At 42.3% G+C, this 16,959-nt stretch overlaps 1 protein-coding gene across 4 annotated transcripts in view; it reads left to right on the forward strand.

Moving 5' to 3' along the window:
• FLNA (filamin A) overlaps positions 1-6,737 on the forward strand; it is a 158,040-nt gene extending 151,303 nt beyond the window's left edge. For all 4 annotated transcript variants that reach the window (XM_073600256.1, XM_073600259.1, XM_073600257.1 and 1 more), the window contains 5 exons: positions 856-988; positions 2,700-2,876; positions 3,421-3,639; positions 4,829-5,032; positions 5,573-6,737. In XM_073600256.1, coding sequence (XP_073456357.1) covers positions 856-988; positions 2,700-2,876; positions 3,421-3,639; positions 4,829-5,032; positions 5,573-5,760 — 921 coding nt within the window. In that variant the 3' untranslated portion in view covers positions 5,761-6,737. The remainder of the gene's footprint in view (positions 1-855; positions 989-2,699; positions 2,877-3,420; positions 3,640-4,828; positions 5,033-5,572) is intronic.
• Positions 6,738-16,959: the final 10,222 nt, after the last annotated feature.

The raw sequence follows: 16,959 nt of genomic DNA on the forward strand, positions 1-16,959 counted from the left end.
GTGCATTTAGCTCCTCACCAGCTGACTCAGGAGGCTCTCATGTGTTTTTCTCGTGTCTTTCTTAAAGGCTTCAAACAGGCCCTGACTTCACCATTGTACCCTTGCCTGCGTTTAAAGGGGGAGAGGATCTGAACCATAACACTGGCTTATTGTGACTGGAAGCGCATTCCATTGTCTTGCTTTTTCATTTTCTCTTCATGCTTGCTTGATGCAATCATCACTTCATAAACTACATTAGTAACATGGTTGACTGAACAATACCAAATCAACTTCTCAGAATCTGGTCCCTTTTAAAATGTGCCTGTTTGAGCACATTAAATGTACTAGTGATATTACTTTGGTCTGAAGCATTGATCAGATTGTTTTTTCTTTGCTAAAATATGTACAGGCCTTAAATGTAAACTGATATATTTTGTTTCTATTCAGTTGACCTTCACAACAAGGGGCAGACTTGGTGCCTTTTGGTTTTTGATGGCAGTGTCAAGTTATACTTTGCCCCTTATTGACATATTGGATCAGACCCTGAGGTGGTCAGTTCAGTGACCCATTGTTTCTGTGCCCCAGCAGCAGAAAATACCGTTGGCTGGTGGGGCGGAACTGGAATCCTAATTCAGTCAAACTATGTAGTCTCGAACCATTTAAACCATGAGCTTCTAAGTCTTGTGATGTTGCTTTCCTTGCATAAACAGTATGCCACTGTCAGGTTCTCCTGAAACAAAGTCCTTTTCCTTTTTAAACCAGGCTGGGCCAAGTGAGTATCAAGCCTGTGGATGTTTTGCCAGTCTATATTGTCAAACTTTAATCTGCCTTGCTGGTTTTTTTTTTTCTCTTCTAAACCCTGTAATGTGCTTTTAGGAGTCAGGGTTAAAGGTCAACCAACCAGCCTCTTTTGCAGTAAGTCTTAATGGTGCCAAAGGAGTTCTAGATGCCAAAGTTCACAGTCCCTCTGGGGCTTTGGAGGAGTGCTGGGTGACGGAAATCGATGAAGGTGAGCCTATATAAGTGCACTGATATTGGTGCTAAGACTTCAAATTAAATGCTTCTAGTTCTGGATGAGTGGTAATGGTTAGAATTATTTTTTATTTTATTTTTTATTCCTATTTAGCAATAACAAGTGTATAGTGCAAGTGAGAAGTGTAGAACTATAGAAGTGAGATTCCCTCCTGCTCCCAGTGACAACCACCAGTAGGGACACAGACATTAGCCTCTTAAGATTTTTCAGAAGACTACATGTCTGTGTCCCTCTGGTCGAAAGAAAGTCAGTCAGTCCAGTAGATAACTTTCATAATACTGTTAACATAATACATGTCCAAACCTGGTCAGTTTTTCATTAAGAATTAAAATTAAAAACTGAATCCTCCATCCACACAAACGAGGTGGCTGGAGGAATCACTTTCCCCCTACCCTGGACCTTGTATTGGCTGCAGTCACTGACCAACCTTTTCCCACCTGTTGATGGATTTCTGTTGGGAAAACCACACACTGAAATGGACCAGTCCAGCAGAGACCTGCTGAATTTCGTTAGACGTGTATTTCCAACTTTAAAAAGCAGATGGCATGTCTGTATTATGCATAGTTTAGGCAGGGGTTCTTATACCTTTTTTCAGTTACAAACCCCCAGTGGATTGCAAAATATGTCCCCATATGCTTTTCACCATGTTGAAATGTTCCTATCACCAATCCTACTAGGTATGTGTGACATTAAAGGATAAGTTCACTTTTGGAATGGGTTAAATGTTCCACCTGTGTTTTTAGGGTGGAACATGTAACCTATTCCAGCATCTGCAGCGGCCTGGGCATCTTCTCACTGCACCCGCTGTCACTATTTGAAAACAGTGGGGCTCCGCACACACGGCTGCATCATTCCTTAAGTTTCCTGTATATTGCCTACAAGTACTCATCAGCCATTGCAGCCGATGGCTTGTAATTTTCAATGAGCTGTAAGGGTGCTGGTGAGTGACCTTAGTCCAATGATCTTCCTGCTCTCGAGTAACGGCCTTCCTGTACAAGTTGCGAGCAGACTGCTATCCTGAGAGTCTACAGGAGCTGGACATTGCACCCCAGATGTGTTGATCCCAGGTGCAATGCTCTGCAGGCTGCTTAGAAAAAAAAATAATGCACTTGGTTTACTCATAAAAAAAAAAAAAAATTTCCTGTGAACGTATCCTTAAAAGATGGCAAAAACTTTTTTGTTTACTTGTAAGAGACAAAAATGGCAAATCACAAAACAGAAGTTGTTTATTAGTAGTTCTTGCTGGTTTTTTTTTTTTTTTTTTTTTTGTGCAATTAAAATATGGTGTAGTGGTCCGGTTATTGACAGTTCTCTCCAACCACAACAATATATCAACTGCCAACATCAGGAAGCAGGAAAACTTCTGTTGTGTGGTCGGATTTTGGATTGGTTAGTGTCCTGATGGTTAACTCCCCCTCCCTTTTTTTTTTTTTTTTTATATATATATATATATATATATTTTAAATTTAGAAATCTAGTTCCATACCCTCATCATTTTTGTGCCATATTTTCCCCACGGATAAGAACCCCTAGTTTTTATCTTCCTGCACTTGCAGGGTTTCTTCTATTTCACAGAAATAGATTTTTATCTTGTAATGGTTGTATATTAGTCTGCTGCTAATCTGTCGCTACTGTGGCAGCCTTTACAATATAGTCATTGGGCCTCCCGTGTTTTGTATTCTCTCAGATAAATATGCTGTACGCTTTATTCCTCGTGAGAATGGTCTCTATCTTGTCGATGTCAAGTTCAATGGCTCTCACATCCCAGGCAGCCCCTTCAAAATCCGTGTTGGAGATCCTAGCCAGGCCGGTGATCCAGGAATGGTGTCTGCTTATGGTGCAGGATTAGAAGGTGGCACCACTGGTAAGACTTGCTTGGTTCCATTTGCTTTTGTTTCACCCTTGGAGTACTTGGTAAATTAGGCAGTTAATTGATTTGAGAGTAAATACCGTAGGATATGCAATTGGAGAACCGTGTCTTCTTGCACATTGCAGTCTTGCTGATAAATACTATATAATTTTTTTTTTTTTTTTTACCTAAGGGAGGGTAAAGTAGACAAATGTCTTAAATGTATGTTGCCTTCAAACTATATGCAGGTGCTCCCCTCATCACCTCATTGGTTAGAATTCTTTCTAGACCTTGGGCTTACAGCCATGCACCACAGATATTCACGTATAGATGTATTAACTGGAGCAAGGGAATTTGGAGAAAAGTGAGGCAACCATCCATATTAACAAATGGGTTTTCACCTTCTACTGGGGCAAGAGAATCTGCCACAAGAATTTTTACTGTTTGGGTGTGCAGCTCATTTTGTATCCCTCTCCCCCTTTCATTGCATTGATTGCAGAATGTTGTGCGTATTGGGTATAATTAGTCTGACTTTATTTTTTTATTTGTCCTCTCCTAGGAAATGCTGCAGAGTTTATAGTCAATACCACAAACGCAGGTGCTGGGGCCTTGACTGTTACAATTGATGGTCCTTCTAAGGTCAAAATGGATTGCCAGGAGTGTGCAGAGGGCTACAAGGTCACATATACTCCAATGGCTCCTGGAAGCTACCTGATCTCAATAAAATATGGTGGTCCTTATCACATTGTGGGAAGCCCATTCAAAGCGAAGGTTACTGGTAAGTTAATACTTTTCAAATATATTGCTTTTTAATTTTCAGCATATTTAGAAAGTCTAGCCTAAAGAACCACTTTAATGCATCCTCTGCATTAAAGTGGTTCTAAAGGCAGAATGTTTATCTTCATGCATTTGCATTTAGATAAAAAAAAGGCCTGTGTGCAGCAGCCGCCCAATACTTACCTGAGCCCCATCTCAATCCAGTGATGTTGTACAAGTGTTTAGGCTTTCCGGTACTCTCCCTCATTGGCTGAGAAAGCAGTGGGGCACCTGCTGTGGTCACTCAGTGAGCCAATAAGGAGAGAGGGCAGGGCCGAGCTGTGGCTCAGTGTCTGGACACTCTCAGCCTCTGCTCTGGTGCCCCCATAGCAAGTCGCTTGCGGTGGGGGCAGGAGTGCTGGCAAGGGACCTGAGGATCTGGGCTGCTCTGTGCAAAACCACTGCACAGAACAGGTAAGTATAACATGCTTGTTTTTACTGAAAAAAAAATACTTTTAAAGTATAGTTTATGTAATAGTATCACCACCTCACCCTCCTATACCTCAGTTGATTCAGTGTTGTGCCTGTCTGTAGTGGCTCTCTCCCCTCTACCCGCTCTCATGGGTTACTGAGGTGGTGAGAGCCAATGGCGCAAGCTGCTATCAAATCCTGCAAGAGGGCAGGGCCAAACTCGCCCTGTGTCGCTGGAAACACAGAGCCTGCCAAAGGCGCGAGCCTGCAGGTGTCTTCCTATGGGGGCACACTGAGTAGACTAAAGTGCCAGCAGGAGCCTCAAAAGTTTAGGGCCACTCTGTGCAATACCATTGCACAGAGCAGGCAAGTATAATAGGTTTGTTTTAAAAAACAGCCTTTATAACCACTCTAAAGGACAGTGGTGGGAGAAGTTGTTTTGTTGTTGTTTTGTTGTTGTTTTGTTGTTGTTTTGTTGTTGTTTTGTTGTTGTTTTGTTGTTGTTTTGTTGTTGTTTTGTTGTTGTTTTGTTGTTGTTTTGTTGTACCATCTTTGACATTCTCAGGTGTGTGTGGACTATTGGTAATGGGTATGGTTCTGTTCAAATATGAGCATGGTTTATTGTCCACATTTAGAGATTGAGGACAATCTGCACCTGACATTTTGTATATAACCTGCTTTTTTTTCTTGTATTTGTGTGATTACTTACTTCTGTTGCCTTATCTGGTTCCTCATCATAGGGCCTCGCTTGGTAACAAGCCACAACCTTCTTGAGTCCTCTTCAGTGTTTGTAGACTCTGTCACAAAATCAGAGGCCTCTACACAACAAGGAGCATTGCCTAGAGTATCATCAGATGCAAGCAAAGTAGTTGCCAAAGGTCTTGGTCTGAACAAAGCCTTTGTTGGCCAGAAGAACTCATTCACAGTAGACTGCAGCAAAGCTGGTAAGTTGGTCCAGCAGACACTTAAAAGCTAAGTGCAATAAAATGGGGAACTGGAAAATGTTTTGCCAAGTTTAAGATAACTAAATCAAGTTTGCTGGGTCATGTGTGCTATATAAGGTTCTACAATTTTGGAAAATGGGGACAGCTATTTATGAATGTCACACTTGTGCTTTTTAACATTTCCATGTCTGCTGTTACACTAAAATGCCTTAAAATGAGGTTAATCTACAGAAATACTCTGTTTTTAGTAGCTTATTTTATTTTTTTGTGGTATTGGGAAGCAAATCTCTCCCATCATAAAGATACCTACCAAAGTGTCATGAATCTACTAGGTGCATAGTGTACCCACAAGGGCTTTTCTTTGAAGTAAAAGTGGGAATAAGGAGTTCTTTTAATGCTTTCTGAGCCACTGTGTGCAGATAAAGGGGTCCACATAACAGCAAGCCTACTTTTCAGTAATGGCGGACTGTGTGTTAAAATTTTTTTCTATTTTTAAGCGTATTTTTGGTTTAATGCGTCTGAATTTCTGTTCCTGCTTAGGTAACAACATGCTGCTTGTCGGGGTCCATGGACCAAAAACCCCTTGTGAAGAGATTGTGGTTAAACATCTTGGAAACCGGTTGTACAATGTTACATACCTCCTGAAGGACAAGGGTGATTACATCCTGGTGGTCAAATGGGGAGATGAGCACATTCCAGGCAGCCCATACCATGTGTCTGTGCCTTAATCCACCACCCAACATTATCCCCTCGTCCTGACTCCAAACCCCCCTTACCCCTGTGTGCATGTCCGATGTACAGCTGGCCTACTTGCAACCTCCCTATCACAGGGTTTCAGAGGTCAGCTCGGGTTTGGGGCTCTTGCTTAGCTGGTTCCAAGTTTATGCAATGGCCATATTAACCCCCCCGTGGCACTGAAGGGGCTAAGTGTGAACGGGTGCATTAGGTCATATTGTGAGGGTAGAGGAATGGTCAGTCATGCTGGAGAGCAGCTTTATGGTGAACCTGGCACTTTTTTTTTTTAAGGAAAAATTCTGTAGCTGCTAACAGTCAAGGGCCATCCACTGCCCTCAAAGGGCTGCTTTGTACAGTATACCATATGCTCCCGTGTGCTACAGTGCCCCCTTGTAATTGTTTACATGTTCTGCCTTACCTTTAAATTGTTGTAAGGGATAAGGGATTTCTTAGATGGCAATAAGGGTTTAATGGGAGAGCAGGAGACCTGATGAAGCATTGATTACTAAAGTATGTAGCCTTTTAAAACTCCTCCCAAAGTCTCTTGCTAGTATTTTTATATATATTTTTCTAAACCCTGTGGAGTGCTGTAGCGTTTAGAAGTAACAGCATTCCAGTAGATGTAAACGTTATAAGCAACCACTACCTTTAGACTGCAGATCACTAAAGTTGTGCTGGTCCTATTTTTGTCCTTGCCTTTAAGCAGAGAAGATCCCCTCTTTTGATGGGATCTGTCTGCCCTCACCCTTCTGTCGATCTGTCTGTTTTTAATGTTGTCCTGAGATGCTTCATTGGGTTGCTGGCTGGTTCACCTACCAAAGGCCATTCCAATTGGTTTGCTAACCAAATCTTGACTTCACTTTTTTTTTTTTTTTCTAAATAAAGAATTTTTTTTTTTTTTTTTGTTTTGTGCACGACTACAGTACTTTGCTCTTAATGAATAACAATAAAGTTCTGCTTTTAATCCTCATTTGTAGTCTTTTATTTTGCATTGTTAAATTCCATGTTTTCATATTAAAATTAAAGGACCGCTGTTTCAGGTTTGCCATGCTGCACAATGGTTGGGTTTACTACTTTTTACAATTCAAGTCTGAGTCAGTTGACGTGTGTGTGTGTGTGTGTGTGTGTACCACCCATGTGGCACTTCTCTAGATCGTTTTAAGTTCTCATTTCAAAATGTATTAATCTCGAGGGAGGCAGGTGCATGGAGCGCTCGGTCCGGTTTACATCTGTCCTGCTGTTGCTAATCAGCATGGTCTGACAATGTGCTAATGTAGTTCTGAGTGATCTTTAATGTTATAAATGGGCACTGATAATTTTTTCATAATAGTAAAACCTCACAAGTGAGGCTGTGTTTTACAAGCAACTGCAGACCACATCCCATGTAACACTAAATCATTTACAATTATGAATAAGTAGCACTGTCACGGTTGTGTGATAGAGCAGCCTGTACCCCTGCATGTACAAAGCAGCAGGCAGCTCTATCCCACAGCACTGCATCATATTGTTCATAAGAGTAAAAACGGTCAACTTTGAGAAGGGGTAGGAGCTGGCTGTACCCCCCCTCCCCCCACAAGAATGCCCATAAATAGGGCCTTAGACTAGGGTGGAGCTGCAGCTAGCATTAAAATAAGGCGGTTCTTTTATCTGCAATGGTGCTACCAATTAGAATGGTATACAGCACTGGTTTGACTGGTGTTGGGCTAAAAAAAAAAAAAAACTCACTTTTAAACTTCAGTTTTGGTTAGCGTAATGGAAGGATTTGAACTTCTGGCAGGTTTTCAGTCTGTATCGTCATTAAAGATTCTGTTTTCCCTCACTTTGAACATCCTCCACTTGATGAGCAGAAAAATGAGGGCGTGGGGCAATCTCCTAAACAAGTGGTTCTCACCCTCAGTCCTCAAGTACCCCCAACAGGCCATGTTTTGGTAATTTCTCTTAAAATAGCTGTCCAAAATACCAAGCCATTGACTCTGATTTAAAGCACCTGTGCAAAATGTAGGAAAACCTGCAAACATGGCCTGTTGGGGGGGGGGGGGGGGGGGGCAGGGTAGTACTTGAGGACTGAGGTTGAGAACCACTGTACTAAATTTTCCTGACAGCTTCTAAACTACCATTCTGCTGACAACTTTTAGTACTTGTGTGGATCTCCGTTCATTTCCTGTATTTGACAGGCGTAGGAATAAGATGAGGTGAAATGCCATAAATTCGGACACAGCAATAGAAAGTGAGCTGTTAGCACTTTCCACCTTAATTGGGCTTTAGCCCAGTTGACGTCTCATGCCTTTTTATTGGTTTATGGTCTTTTATCTCAGTTATGATTTGTGACTTGGCTTAATGCATTTTTTTTTTTTTTAAATGCGCCCCCACCCTTATACTGTCTTTTTTGCTGTGCTCGCTTATTTTTGAGGCGTTCCTCAATGGGTAAATTTGAGTATGGGGGGCACGAGTGACCTCTTAGGTTGTAATGTTATGGTCTGAGCAGACAGTTGGTAAGTCTAAACACTATCCACTAATAAAGGTAAGGTCATCAACCTTGTATGAGCTCAGCCCAAGTAACTAAAAAACCTATTGGTTGCAGAGAAAGAATGGAGTGTTAGACCTAGTGCTCAATGTAGTCCATGGCTAGAGGTCTTAGAAGGCTGCAGAAAGCAACGGGGAATGGCAGGGTCAACGTGTTCAGAGTCTTTAATCTATAAATAATCTTGGGACTCCAAACACCTCACACAAATTGAGGTGGGCAGGAACATGGCAGACAACATATATTTCTGGGCTTTACACCCCTTAAAAGGGCTGAACCCCAGAAACTTGTTGCCTGCTGTGTTCCTGTCAACCTCCCCGGCTTGATCTGTGTGAGGTGTCCAGATCAGATCATCCAGAATACTGAAAGGACAGTGGGGTATGTGTTAAGCTGGTGGCTTCTGCTCCTTTTCTTCTCCCTCGTGGTTGGCTGACCTGTATCGTGGTGTGATCTCCAGTTCTTCTGCATGCAGATCTCTACTTTTTTTTTTTTTTTAAACACTTTTTTTTTTGGCTAATTTAAAGTGTGTAAGATACTAATGCATCCATGTGCCCTTGCTATGTGTATTTTTTTGTTTGTTTTTTTTCTTCTTCCTTCTTCCTTTCTTTTTTGTTCGCCATGTTGTCTAAGGGTGAAGCTTCCCTGATCCTAAATGTGAGGTGCAGCAGGAAGCATTAAAGCCCTCAATACCAGATGTCTATGTTGTAAATGTTTTGTGAGCAAAATATCTTTCTGTTTATGGTCCACCATGTTTGAATCAATAAGGAGGTATCAGATGGACTCAATAGCTCAGCTTTTGACTCTCCCTCTACTTTGAGAGTTACTCCCATCTGGCTCTCTGCCTTCCTCTGGTCATTCAGCTGGTTCTTCAGCCACCCCTGCCTTGTTTTCTGTCTAGAGAGGAATTTTCTGTCATATCGGTTCATGAGCAGATATTTTGGCCTTAAGGCCCTAGTCAACAGGGGTCCAATCCAGGCCCTTTCTACCTCCCCTCCAACTTTTAGTTTTATCACAAGGGCAAAAGTACACTGAACCCTGGAGTAGTAGTCATCTGCTGAGGGATTTTGTTTATCATCCCGGTAAGATGCTTCAACTTAAAGTGATTGTAAAGCTTAATTTTTTTTTTTTATATTGAATACATAAACCTGTTATACTTAGCTGCTCACTGCACTGGTTTTGCACAAAGCAGCCCAGATCATCTTCTCGGGTCCAACGCTGGTTTTCCTGTCTCCTCCCTCCTGAGGGTGCCCCCACAGCGAGCCACTTGCTATGGGGGCACCCGAGCCAAGCTGCTGCTGTGTCAATTCCCACATGGAGCTGTGGTTCAGCCCCACCCCCTCCGCCTCCTGATTGTCTCACTGGCTGTGATTGAAAGAAGCGGGAGCCAATAACTCCTACTGCTGCCAATAGCCAATCCGGAGTGCAAGTTTCCGGAGAGGCAAAATTTTTCTTGTGGACATCGCTGGTTCGAGAGGGCTCAAAGTATTTGGGAGGGCTGCTGCAAAGAAAGCATGAAGGTAAAAAACTTGTTCTAAAACAAGAGCATACAACCCCTTATTCAGTGAAGCAAAACTCTAATACTTGTGTCTGGCATAAGGAATTTTAGGATCTCATACTAGTTAGGCTTTGCCAGTTCATGTGCCTGTCCCTATATGGAGACTGGCCTAATCCAACATTATACCATTGAGGAAAGTTTCCCTCTGAAGTGGGCTGTTTCTGTGGTAGATCTGGCTATTTCCCAGCTAAAGACTGTCCTAGTAGAGGATAATAAAGATCCAAGAAATAAAAAGTTAAAGCCCTCCTTAAGGCCATCTTGGCAATGCTCTAGAATTGCGGGTTGCATGCCAAGGCAGTCTGAATGAAAGCATAGGGCTTTGAATCCAACTCCATCCTTATGGATTCCCTTGACCAGTAGTCAGCCGGAGCTTTTGCCCTCTACATTATGCTACTACATGTTGGCTTCTGTGGACACACTGGCTTAACTTCTGGTTCACTGTTCTCTTTACCATTTGAAGGCAAATGCCTATTTTATCCCCCCCTTGGATAGTTACAGCCAATAGCTCATAGGAAGGGGAATACTCTTACCCCTAAGAAGAAAAGCTCTTTACTCCTAACACCAGGTCTATTACATCTTACGTTGGATTTGGCATTGAAAGACTGGGTGGGATGTATGGAAACCAAGAACCTATATTTTGCAATTTAAATATGGCCTGCCAAGGCATCTTCAGTGGAGTAACCCCACTCCTCGGGGGGTGTAGTCTGTTAGCCTTCTGGTTCCAGAACAGTTGGTAGCCCCTGGAAACCCCCCTGCTTCATGCTCTCAAACCACTCTACTTCCACAGCAGGTGGATATGCTTTTGGTTCTCCTAAAGGCAAAGATCACCCCTGTCCAAACAATGTTTACAAGGTTTCCACTTGAACCTCTTTACCAGTACCTAACTGCATGGAGATGTTAAGCCTATTCAGGCACTGAATACTCTTAACTTTGTTCCCACAAGCTTAGAACTTTGCATGGAAGTACCAGTAATGCTGCGTACACACAAGCAGACTTTTCAACCGGACTAGTCCGGCGGACAATTCGACCGTGTGTGGGCTTCATCGGACCTGCAGCAGACTTTCTCGGTCGAAAAATCTGATTGACTTTAGATTTGGAACATGTTTCAAATCTTCACGTCGGCACTCCCCTGGACCCAGTTCCTATCAAAGTCCGCTCGTCTGTATGCTAGTCCGATCGACAAAAACTGATGCTAGGGCAGCTATTGGCTACTGGCTATCAACTCCCTTATTTTAGTCCGTCATATGTCATGTCATCACGTACGAGTCCTTCGGACTTTGGTGTGACCGTATGTAGGCAAGTCCGTTTGTTCGGAAAGTCCGTCGGACCAGTCCGGTCAAAGTCCACCCATGGGTACGCTGCATAAGTCATTCCATCCTACTTTCTGAGGCATCTAATGGCCTCGATAGACATTCCAGGACCAGCATTTCTATATTTTTATCTTAATGGTATCTGCATTTTGGTGTGGGCCATCAGCATTACCAGTTTCATTGCTTGTCCAGGGCCCCTGGGTTTTCTGAGGTGCTTGACCTGGTTGTCTTGGTGAAGGGAACTTGGTCATCCTCAGAGGCTCACCTTTCAATATTCTAGAACTCTGGGTTAGTCAGGTGTCCCTTTAGCACTAAACTCCTTGCCCATCTATCTTCTCAGGTGTCCTGGCAATGGCACAGCTTATGTGCTTCATTAAGAAGGCACCAGAAATTGTGCTGCTCTAAGAGAAACCGACTTGATCCTTGTGGGCAGAACTTCATTCTGGCTCTGCTGTCCACATCCCAGGTGTGAAAAATTTGTTACACAGGCATCTGTGTTTAGATCCAAAGGAATTATCTCGCCAAACCATTTGCCACAGGTGGGAAAACCAGATGTGTACTTTCTGGCATCCGGATTCAACAGACTGGTCACCAGGTCTATGGTACCTGACGCCTTTGCAGTGGGTGCCCTGGTGCTAGTAATATCAGGTCAATCTGATCGGTTTTATCATCCCTCTAGATTCTCGCTCAAATACTGTACTTCACAGGAATTGAGTAGGAGAGCCATCCTGGTTGCACTAAATATGGGCCATGAGATTGTATTCTGATCTACTAAAGCTTTGTAGGCTCTTCTGGATTATCCTCACCTTCTCCCTCAAAGGCTTTTGTTCCATCCTGCTCTCACCTCTTAAGAGGGTAAGTCAGTGGACTTGCCCTGCAAGAAGCACTTGTTAGTCTTTCACAAGAATAAGGTTGCAATGCAGCCAAAGGCCTCTTTTCTCCCAAAGGTAGTGTCTGCTTTTCTTCTAGTGTCTGGATGACAAGCATTGGCAGCTTATATGTTCTCTCAGGAAGGTTTTTTTTTTTTTATTTTTAAAGCCAAATCTTGTGGCAGCTTATGGTACCTCCTGTTAATGCATGCACCAAGTACACTTCAACATACAAAGCGCACTCTGGTCTGGTGGAAATTTCTATCCCTTCCCTTCAACAGAAAGGGAAAGGAAATTTTTCTCACATCCTGAGAGATTGACAAATGTCAAATAGGAAGGGTTTTTTTTTTTTTCCCCTCCTATTCATGTTTTGGTGACAATTCACAATTTAGAATTTACCCTTTTTATGCCGCGTACACATGAATGGACTTTACGGCAGATTTTGTCCTGCAGACTTTTCTACAGACTTTGCGACCGACTTTCCGAATGAACGGACTTGCTTACACACGATCAACCAAAGTCCGATGGATTCATACGTGATGACGTACGACCGGACTAAAACAAGGCAGTGCATAGCCAGTAGCCACTAGCTGCCCTAGCGCCGTTTTTTGTCTGTCGGACTAGCATACAGACGAGCAGACTTTTCGACCGGACTCGAGTCCATCAAAGATTTGAAACATGTTTCATTTCTAGGTCCGAACTTTTGGGGGGGAAAAAAAGTCCACTGGAGCCCACACACGATCGAATTGTCCGGACTCCGGTCCACCGAACCAAGTATGTCGTAAAGTCCGGTTGTGTACGCGTCATTAGTCTTGGTGAGTGGTTATATAGAAGATGTTGCTTTAATAGCAGGGGCCAAAGACTGCAATACAAAAAAACCCAAGGAGGTTCTAACTCCACACTAGTCGTTCCAAAGCTAAATGGTGCCTTTTAGATACCCTTTTAAGGCCAATTGTCAGCCCAGGCCTGTTTTCATTAGGAACACCCACTCAACATTTATTCAGTGTGGGGAATGAGTGTGTGATAACTATAACCCTAAGAAATTCCATATGACACCTAAAAAACAGTACACTGGAATTTGTGGGACTTGTACCCTCTACGTTTTAATAAACGCTAAACCGCATTGATTAAAAATAAGTCCATTTTCTTGAATTGCACATTTTGTTTAAAAAAAAAAAAAAAAAAAAACATTTGCTAAGACCAAAGTTACAAGCTGGTTGTGCAGGGTGTTGTCAATCTGGTTTAAAATTTCCAATGCGTTTTGTGGGCTAGCCCGCTTTGTCGGAACTTGTCAAAATACTAAAATTTAAAAAAAATAGATTTATAAATCTCTCTCCAAAGGATCGCTGCACTTAGAATTGCTTTATTGAACCAAAGTTCAAACAAACATTGCATAATGTGTAATAATAATGTGGGACGTCTCTACACTGTCATTCCACATGATTTGGGTGTGGAAGCCTGCCGGCGGCTACTGATACTGTCAGTGCTATAATGATAAACAAATTTACTTTCTGCTTGCATTGCTTAAAATTGTTCTTGCCGAGAACATTTAAAGAGACCCATTATTTGCAGCTTAAAGGCACAGCGATGGGTTCCAATGTCGCACCCCACCCCCCGTACGCAAATATATTTATGAATATGATTGAGACCATTTATTTATAACAATGTTTACTGAGCACTGTAAGGGGTGGTTCAAACTTAGAGATAATATTTTAGCGGTGTGGGATGGCAACATTAGAACCCTTTTATTGTTTGATTAGTCCCAGGTCTGAATGATCTCATTTGTGGACACATTACTGAAAATAAGTGGTGCGAACAGTTTTTTTTTTTTTAATAAAAAAAAAATTCTGATCGTAATCAATTATTACACTACAAGAGTTTTCACCCCATGGGGTGTTTAATTCGATACGTAGTAGCCAACTGTGTAGGGTTAAAAGAATTGTTGGTGATCCACAACAATGTGAAGTAAGACCAAATGAAATGGAAACCAGGCTTGTCAAGCGGGGTTATCCAGTTAAAGGGGAAACGTACACATTTAGCAGATAATAGGCATTACCATAGGAGTGATAGAACTCCATTTGTGTCACAGGATCATACATATTCACGTTGTATTCACAATATCCTTAACCTTTGGGGTTTATTAAAAGAATTATCCAAATATTGGTGGATCCCAAGCTCCCCCTTATCCTCATAGGAAAGGGCGAACGTTAAGGGATCAATTGGTCAGATCTGACCAATATATCCCTCCTAGCCCATTAACTTTTTAGGATACTGTAACACAGGGTCATACCCAATTGTCATATGAAAGATATGCAATAAAAATGTCCACGTGGGTTAATTTACATGGGAGAGGCCATTCAGAAAGTTAGATAGGATAGCAAGGCCTCAACATTCAATCAGAGAGAACTTGGTACAGTTGCCTTTAGCGAGACATTTTTTTAAGAAAGGACATTTGATTTCTCAATTAAAATTCATGGTGCTGGAGGGGATTAAAAAGAATAGGAGGGGTGGTAACTGAGAATTTATTTTAAAAAAGTGAAGTATATTGGATTAATTTTCTTGGTACGATTGCCCCCCAAGGGGTTGAATACAGATCTGCATTTTCATTTAGGTGATACATTCGATGTGATAGCTAGATGGTGATACATTATGTTCATGTTTTCTTTTTGACAGATTAAACGTGTTAAGGGCTTCTGTTGAAATATGGGAGGTTTCTACGTTTCACTAACCATTTCCCCATCTGATAGGATTTATAAAAAAAGATTTAGTTTTACCTTCGATCGATTGCTAATCACATTGATTCCAAATGTGTGAAATGATGGTATTTGTGTGTAGCTCTGACTTTAGATGTGTGTTTGATCTGAAGAAGGGCGTAAGCTTGTGAGCCCGAAACGTAATTAACTTACACATTATGTAATGTTTGAACTTTGGTTCAGTAAAGACATTTTAAGTACAGCGATCCTCTGGACTTTTTATCTTATATGTTGGTCAGTGGGATGACCAGATTGTACTGCACTAATTGAAGACTGGCTTTCTTCTACTTTGAAAAGTTAAATTAAAAGAAAGCACAAAGTAAAAATGGGTTCACCCGTGTGTTATTGCCAGCCTGATGGCAGTCGAGCTTGGGGGGGGGGGGGGGGGGGGTGTACACGTAAAGTCCACCGTAGGGATTCCTTCCAGCCATCCCCCAATGGAAATAGATGGAATTTTCAATTTGGGTTTTAATAAGATGTTTAAAGTGTACTTATAAAAGGGCCATGATTGATATGAACCCTGAGAACTAAATAAATGTGATTGCCTAGAAAGGGTAGGGGTATGGGGGGCTGGGTAGAGGCAAAGAGGGAAGGAAGGGGTGGGGGGGGGGGGGAAGGAGAAAAGCGGAATCCCTGAGGTTGCCTGGATAAAAAATCTGGGGAATCGCATGGATCCGGAGTAGCGGCGGCGGGCTTATCTCCTCGCCAAAAGTGACGATAATGGGTGTGGGCCATGCATCCAGTATGCGCCGCATCCTTGTAATCTATCTCCAGGGAGTATCGCCTGATAGAGGGTTGATGTCCTGCATCACAAACCACCTGCGAAGAGGAGTGTGTCCTGATGGGCGGGGAAATGGAGATGATTCTGGTGTTATGTCAAAATAGCCATTTATCAAGATCTCTATTTACTGATGCTTTCTCTTCAATTAATGAGGGTTTACAGAAAGTGACATGATTGGAGATTTCGAAGATTTGCTGTTTTCACACAACATCGGAAACCATATACACTCTGGTACACGGTATTATGAGCGGACATTGTTAGTTTGCTTCGATACTAACCAACAAAATGGCCGCCTGAAAAGCGGCGACAACTTTTTCCTCGTTACCTGCTATTCTGTCAAAACAGCAAAGTGTTTGTGTACTGGAGTGCACACGCTTGCCAGTGTTGTGTCAAAACAGCAAGTTGTCAATCTCCAATTACTGATGGCTTACAGTAACAGGAAGTGACGCGATTGGAGAACTTGATGCATTGGCTATTTTGACAGAACAACGGCACTGCACCAGAAGTGACATGAGCCAAGTGTCGCATCACGCTGGGTGCCGTGCGCTCCAACAGGGTGAAAGAGTGCAGTCGCAAATGACACAGATGGAAACTGCGTCGCTCCAAATGGAGTATGCACATTAGAGGCCTGGTGGAGCATCCTATAATAGAGTTCCAAGATGGAATCTAGGAAAAGAGGGAGGCTCATAACTACGCCAATTCCTCCCTCTCTACTGTGGTTGAGGAGACTCGGGCCAGGCTAAAGCCACTTAAGCTGGTGCCGTATATAAGTAGGTACTAGTGTCAAACATAAATCAATCTGCAAAGGGAGTAATTGGAAAAATCAGCTGCAATGGAAACTTGTACATGCAGTCACAGCAATGTCATTATCCAAATGTGTCTGCACAAGAGCATTCTTCACCATATACTCACAACTAACTCCTTTAAAACCGTCATCGTGCATTTAAATCGTAAGCACAAACAAACCATTATAGCAAAACAAACCAAAATGTATAAATTGATATCTATACACAGTCCAAAAAGGCTGGTGTAAATATTCGGTTAGAATCCAAAATATACAGGACGTACTGTTTCTAGGTTCTCGGGTGAAGTGCCTCAGTTCTAAAATTGTTCTTGCATGGATCAACAGTTGTTCTCTATTTAAAAAAAAAAAAAAAGGGCATAGCTAATGGCATCATTTAACCCTGGTGGGCTGGTTGCCTTTAACTTATAAATCCACTTGGCTTCTAATTGTAAAATCTTTTGATCAAAATCGCCACCTCTTTTTTTGGGGAGATGAACCCTCGCTAAAACTTTAACCACTTGCTTACTGGGCACTTAACCCCTCCTCCTGCCCAGACCAATTTTCAGCTTTCAGCGCTGACGCACTTTGAATGACAATTGCGCGGTCATACAACACTGTA

This window comes from Aquarana catesbeiana, linkage group LG09, assembly GCF_042186555.1.
Source record: "Aquarana catesbeiana isolate 2022-GZ linkage group LG09, ASM4218655v1, whole genome shotgun sequence".
NCBI classification, from domain to species: Eukaryota; Metazoa; Chordata; class Amphibia; order Anura; family Ranidae; genus Aquarana; species Aquarana catesbeiana.